This window comes from Penaeus vannamei, chromosome 4 (assembly GCF_042767895.1).
Source record: "Penaeus vannamei isolate JL-2024 chromosome 4, ASM4276789v1, whole genome shotgun sequence".
Taxonomy (NCBI): Eukaryota; Metazoa; Arthropoda; class Malacostraca; order Decapoda; family Penaeidae; genus Penaeus; species Penaeus vannamei.
Window position 1 is genome coordinate 22346687 of NC_091552.1, and position 7500 is coordinate 22354186.

The window sequence follows — 7500 nt, forward strand, 5'->3', positions numbered from 1 at the left end:
AAGCGGTTTCCACACAGTATGAAGAAAATGTCCAAGGCCTTTCGTTCAAGTGAAAAGGTTAGGAAACACTGTTTGAAGATACTAAAAAGGTATTCTTCCTAAACTTTCACACGAGAATTATTTCCGACCATAATTTCTCCCTTTACTATACTGACAGCTTAGTTTCTGTAATTATTAGGGATCTTCATCCTGCATGTATTGTTTATTACTGTGCTAAATTCATGTGTCATACATGCTGTTTTTTCATTATTTTTTAAATGAATCCCTATACTTATTTAAATCGAAATATGTATATGATGTATGAAGTGAAATGCTACTCAGAAAGTCACTGTTCACTGTTCTTGTCAGTCAGTTTCTTCAACGCAAGTATGTTTACTTTCTGACCATCCGATGCGAACCCTTGTAATCGGGGAAGTTTGAACATTACCCCAGGTTGAGTGCATGCGAGCGTGTCTAGGACAGTCGCCAACAAGCACAAAGTAATTAATAAACCCATAATGCTTAAACACTTAGGTGGAGTACAACAAGGTGGTCCCTAACCCTCGTCGTCATTTGTTAATTTGCATGTCCACAAGGTGATTTCAGTAGCAAGCACTATTGCTATCACATTTTATCGCTGGCTCCAAGTGGCATGACTATTCTTCTGGCAGTCGGGGATTCCCCCCGTGGACTTCCCCGACAAATCGAGTCAGCGCTGCAAGACGTAGTGATCTCTTAGGTCTCGTTTGGTTGTGATCTCGGCTCCCGGTATTGTCAGCTTACGAGAGAAGCCTATGCAGTAATACCAGGTCATGGTGAGAGGTGACAGGTAGGTCCGGTACTTTCTTACGCAAAGTGAATTAGGATCCCGGAGCTTCAGCATTGAGCTTCCGGGTACGGAAGGGTCAGCACTGACGTAAACTCAGAACAGCTCACTAATTCCCTTTTCTCAGAGAAAAGATTGTCTCAGTTATGTATTTACTCCAAACCATCACGTAATACTGATATTTTATTAATTCATTTATCTTTTGCATCTAGAGGAAAGAAAAACCTTACCGCCGAGCCAGTAAATGTATAGCTAATTCGTGTTATCTCGGTATTCGGTAATAACTATACTACATATTGGGTACTTTTACCGTAGGGTATCATTTAAGCGCTGTAAACTGCACAGCTGCAAATCACATCACGAAAAGAATCCCCTGAAAGTAGGCAGCGAGTAGAGCGAGCGTGGGTCGGGGATTCCCCGCCATTCCGAGTGTATCTACTCTGGATTTAACGAAACTTTTCCTACTTGCGATCCAGCGCCGACGATTCCTTCTCACCATTTATCTTTAACTTCTGCGTATTCGTCTCAGCCAAAGTATGTGAAAAGAATATTAGCAAATGGAGGGGGACTGAATAGCACAGAGTTAACGGGGTCGAGAGTGTTCACAAAGGAAGTTAAATGTCAGGATGTGAGGCAGAGGCCACCAGACGCCTCGACCTACTCGCACATTAGTTGATGTGGACATGTTTGGGTGTAGGTACAGCCAGGCTCCGCCGCGATTTATTTGTTCATCCATATTTGAAAAAAGTCACAGACCTCCCCTATTCTCTCTCCATCATTCTATCACTCTCTCTTCCCCTCACTCTCTCTCTCTCTGACTTGCCCTCTTGCTCTCTTCCTCTCTCTCCATTCTTCCTTTAATTTATCCCCCAGTATTACTTATGCTATTGTTTGAATATATGCCCGGGATATGAAAAGATGGCCATAGATAATACCGTTGCAGTCATTAGTGTAAGAAAGAACTAGAGTGAAAGTAGTTGGGCTCATTAAAATCTGGGAAGGCAGTTCAGATTCAGTAAGATCGAGCGTGACGTCACAATTGCCTTCACTCTTCGACAAAGGGCAGAGGTCACAATTCGTCCGCGTGTCCAAAATAGAATAGTTTCCCTTTTCATCGACACATACACACGCGGAAGGGAATTCCCCGGTTCCACTTACGTCGCGGATCGCGATGTCAGCAAAGAGCGCAGTGCGTCTGGATAGAGGGATTTGTACACGAATGCGCTTCACATTAGTCGTGTTTTGCATCTACATGGCAATTATTATCATTATCATTACTGCTACTGATATTACTATCATTAGTGTGGTCATCGTCATCACCATCATTATTCCAGTCACATGTGAAGAAAATGTTTATGATAACCTTCGGTTACCCCTTGCAACTGCACCACAGGCAGTCATAACAGAATACTGAATTATAATATAGGAAAATTCAAAGCACCTGTCCAACTTGATTTCTTGTTTATTCTTTCAAACACCCATATTCCTCTTTCTTAAACGTAGCATGCAAGTGAAAGGAAAAGAAAAGAATAAATGAAATGGACACCACTGCCAATCCACAAGCCATTCACATTTATAATCAGAGGCTGACGAGGTTCGCTCTGGTTGCGTCACTCGGGATTTTGAAGGTCAATCGTGGTGCATATGAGCATTGTCACCAAAGCCGAGACGGAGCAGGGAGCACCTATCAGCCTCAATCTATGCTTGATGGAATCCCTAAGTTATCTACAGTCGCATGGCTAAACTGGTTTTGATGGCTGTATAGATTCTGTTAGTTATTATTTATATACCAAGCCTTATCTCCTCTATATGGTAATTTCATCTATGGCAAAATTATGTCAACATATGGCTTTTTCATACAGGGTACTGGGTTATATCACTCAAGTATACCTCCGCTTGCAACTTTCACCTTAACTGGTGGAAGACGCAGGTAGAATGGTCCGACCTCTTCTTTTTCTTTTCTTTTATGTGAATCGGTTATTGCACCGCGACGACCAGTCTGGCACCAGCTGCACCATGCGATGTTGAGTGTTCCTAAGCACCAGCATGGCATGTTGCTGATTCACAGATAACTCGTAAATAACGGAGATTGTGTTGTATTGCCGCGCAAGATTAGCTTTTGGCTGCCATCCAGGATTTCCTTGTAAGATTTTGAGCAAGATTATACTGTTGCCTGTCATTGGTGCTCGAACTTTTGTACCGATTTTTTTTACGTCAAAAACAACAGAAGCAACGGTAGCAATCATGATCAATATGGCAATAGGCATGGTTATGGTGATAATCAGTATTAAATATTTATCACGATGCAACTGCTACTAATAATACATCATTTTCATCAGCATTACTAGTGATGATAATGACTATTGAAATGTGAAGATCACGATACGAATGATACTTTTGCTGCTATCAATTTTAATAGTCAATAAAGAAATAATAATAATGGTAATGGTCATAATAATAAAGGTAATAATAGTTGCAACAGTAATAATAATAACAGTAAATAATAATGATCATGATATGGTAATGATGATGATGATGATGATAATAATAATAATAATAATAATAATAATAATAATAATAATAATAATAATAGCGATAATAATAATGTTCATAATAAAGATATCAATGATAGTTCAGTGGCGACGGTAACAACAATACTACTACTATTACTACTACTACTACTAATAATAATAATAATAACAATAATATCAGTAATGGTTATGATAATAATGATGACATAACAAATAATAATATTGATAAGAATGGATACTGCTATTAGCCTACAACTAACGGTAATACTAATAATTATGGCAATTAAAATGATGATTATGGTAAGATGAAGGTAACAATACTACGGTGATTATATTAATAGGAGTGATAATGATAAGAGCAATAATAAATACAAATGGGAATGATGATGATAATAATGAGGATATTAAAAAGATGATAATGATATAGTTATATTAACATCATCATATTTATTATAAGCGGCAGTAGTACAAAAACAATGATCATGGTGGTGATAATGACAGTGATAATAACAATAATGTTCATTAATAAAGAAAATAATTATGCAAATAAAGATAATAAAAAAATGACACCTCTACTACTATTGCTATTATTATCTTTAGTGATAGTAATATAGATGATGATAATCATGACACTAATGCCAATAATTAATTAGCTATATTTTATTCTATGCACACCCGCATGCGTAACAAAACCTTTCTTTTTCTTTCACTGACGAGGTAATGGGTTGATTGTCGATAATACGGTGAACCGAATCCTTGAGACTTTAGTTGCTGACCATAACAGGGAAAATGATGAATGAAGTTCGTAATAATTCCAGTAACAAAGACAATTATTTTCACAATTATCCCTATTATTATCCTGGTCACCCCTGTTATCATATTTATTGTCGTCATTACTTCTACTATCCTACTACTATGTCTGCTACTGGCCAACTAATATCATATATACTTTAAAACTTTACTGTCTCTTGCACGAGGACTATTACTGCGCTACTTATACATACCCTATTACTGATGTCCACAAGAACTATTTTATTAGTTTCCGGGTCAACCGTTGATATAAATACGGTTATTGAATTTCTTGTTTTTCAGCTGCTTTAATTGCAAAACTGTTGAAATGAACAAAAGATTTAGCCATTATTTTATTGTTCTTGACATTTCTATCAAAACAATTACATTTTGGTGTACATGAAACATTATTACAGTAATGCAAAAATACTACTTTACCATTTCATTTTCTGACTAAAAGATTAGTACATAATACTTTACTAGACAATCTGACGTTAATAGTAGTAATTCCTTCCATATCTAAATATATTCAGAAGTGCTCTTTGTGACGTCATTGGATTCCATAAAAAGGGAGAATGAAGAAAAAAAACAGAGGGAGATCCTTGAACATTATACGACAGAGTTACCAAATAGGAATTTAAAGACCAGTTGAAATATGCCAAGTTGAATATATACAAATATGCTGGTAGAAATGTTTATTAATCTACCTATTCATGCCAAACGTAACTGTTCACTTTAGTTCTTTATGTTATAGAATTGTTATGAAGAGTTGTCCGGAAATAGCAGACAATACGCATAATCCTTACTGGTCAAACATACCTGGTTGGAGATATCTACTGGGCACGAATAGAAGAGTAGAACAAGTATAATAACTGTACTGTAGGAATTTTAAAACTACGTTTAATTGCCAATATATTTCAGCTCATTGCTTACACAGTAAGTTCTGGCTCTTACGTACTGAATGCAAGCGAAAAATAACAAATATATTAATGAAAAAAACGTAATGCAACAATTTAACCTGTAACAAGGGTGTATCCATGGAGAGTAGTTATTGTTTAAATGGAATTCTGTATACAGACAATTTACACTCAATCTTTACACATACTTAGGCAAAAATACTTATTCTTTACCATTAATTACTACTTAACTGCTTCATGTAGAAATCAGTCCTGACTGTTTACCCACCTCCAAAAGCATTCCTGGCCGTGAGCCTGTCTTGTACTTTTGCCAGTGATAGGCTGGTGTCCAAGTCTGATCCATCTGAAAGAACCTGCAATTCCTGGAAATTTGTCTGGGTCGTTTTCTGAGAATTTCCAAAGCAAGGGAAAGCTTTGACACCTCTTCTTCGAGAAACCCTTTACTATACGGTTGTCATTTTGCCATTTTTCGCCGTGAGTATGTTTACAAGGCGACATTTGTGGTACTCGCACATTACCCGCTGCGAGAACCTCCAGTGCAACGAACCATGAGTTGCGCTTGCTCGTCAACTGCACAAGGAATACCTTGATAAACAGATGTTGACGGAAAAATGTACTCTAACCCTGTTGTTAATATAAGCGTACCATTCCAGTAAGCGTGCCATAAGACATACAAGTAAGAAAATATATGAAAGTTGTATTGCTTAGAAGTCTTCGACATACGTGCTCTGATGAACAGAAAATCATACATGAATGTCACTCCATGACCCTACTGACCCTTTCAATTTATAATGAAAAATGGTTATTACTTTATCTTTCTTCTTTCTTCTTTTAAAGGGTTTTAGTTACTAGTTCATCCTAAACATTACCGAATACCTCCCTACCCGAACACAAAGCCAGTAAAGAACAGTACTCGATGCCTATGCATACCCATTTACGCTGCGGGAAGAAATACCGAAGCCCGTATCAGCGAAAGCTCCCTTGTATGAAAAAATCCCCCATATCCTGTTAGGTGAATCGCTGTCTGAAGAAGCAGCCTGAGACGCTGCTCTTCGGGACTGGCCATTTTGGGGATTACCCGAAGGGGCGAGAACTCTCAACGCTTCTATAAAATCGCCATACGCTTCTCGCAGACATTAGAGTGCAGGGAGAGGTCCTATGAGAGACACATTCCGTTTGTGACAGAAATATGTATTGCGATAATTATTTTATGTAAGTGTATTTTTTTCTATCAGGCATGGAAACTTTTGTGTTGTGTGATGAATTAATGTATACCAAGGCATGCGGGAAGCACAATCTTCCTACTGCGTCTACTTTATCTAAATGTACATGATAGGGAGTGCTAACACATGCGTATATAAAAGCTATTTCAGAATGATAACAAAGCCGTGATTAATTACTAAATAGATAATTTCTGGAGAACCCGCCCGCAACTCTGAAAATATTATTGGAACTTGAGTTGGGGATTTCCCAGGTGCTGTGAAGTGGGTGTAGAACGCTGGAGGGTTTTGTCCAAACTCTGGGGGATTTTCACACTGTCAGGGCTGGAGAACACAAGTTTCGGTAAGAGTTCGGGGCCACTAAAGGATAGAAATTTTACTTGCATTGCAAAACTTCATTATAAGCATGTGTTTAAGGATCGAAGTGTTCAAGGCCACCCCATTCTGGGAGGAGTGAACAAGTGCTGAGTGATGTTGCCACACAACACTGCACTTGCACGCTCTGAGTGTGAACTAACACGTATATACTGCTGGTTGCATTTCCTGAAAATTTCTAAGCATATAGAGAAAATGTATGCTGGGGTTCACTTCATGTGATATCGTTGTGACCTTACGACCTGTGCCTTCTGTTAATTTATCAGAGAAACCTTCCACAGGCAGAGAATTATATATCCCCTAGTGTATCGATAGATATTCTGTGAAACGAAAACGAATAATATAAGTGAAATTGTTGCACTGAAAATAAAAGTTGGAAGCAAGGAAAGAGCTTATAGTGAATAGCCAGAGCCAAATGTCACAACATATCAACAGGTGTGTAAATTTGTGAGCAAAGATTGGCTCTGTTGAGATGTGCTGGTGAAGGTGATCAAAGGCTCATTATTTGCATGTACATAAAGTGAAGTGGAATATTTAGGTAGTGTTAAGGTGTATACTGCTTGAAAATTGTGTGAATTATTAAAGTTGCAGCAGTTGCAAAGGTTGTAAAAATCATGCATATGACTTGTTCAGTTTTGTTGATATGCACAAGTATATTATTTCCAAAGGATGTCTCTGTTATAATGCCTCATTTTTTTCATCATTCAATTGAAGATTAGGTATACTATGTTATTCTGTCCTATGATATAAATCTATTTGACTGGAGATTTTTTCATTGAGATTATAATCACTATGGATTTGAACAAAAATGGGAAAAGGCAATATAGAATTTACAAACCAAAATTAATTGATGTTGATGCAGT

The 7500-nt window shown here is 37.5% G+C and overlaps 1 protein-coding gene across 10 annotated transcripts in view; it reads left to right on the plus strand.

Annotated features, from left to right (window-relative positions):
• Positions 1–643: 643 nt before the first annotated feature.
• LOC113806131 (nuclear factor NF-kappa-B p105 subunit) overlaps positions 644–7500 on the plus strand; it is a 25489-nt gene continuing 18632 nt past the window's right edge. For 2 of the 10 annotated variants that reach the window (XM_070120873.1, XM_070120875.1), the window contains exons 1-2: positions 6183–6254; positions 6919–7072. In XM_070120873.1, the coding sequence (XP_069976974.1) occupies positions 7053–7072 (20 nt within the window). In that variant the 5' untranslated portion in view covers positions 6183–6254; positions 6919–7052. Of the gene's footprint in view, positions 809–6111; positions 6255–6491; positions 6606–6679; positions 7073–7500 lie in introns of those variants that run through there. The other 8 variants (XM_027357250.2, XM_027357251.2, XM_027357252.2 and 5 more) reach the window with 6 other exon arrangements.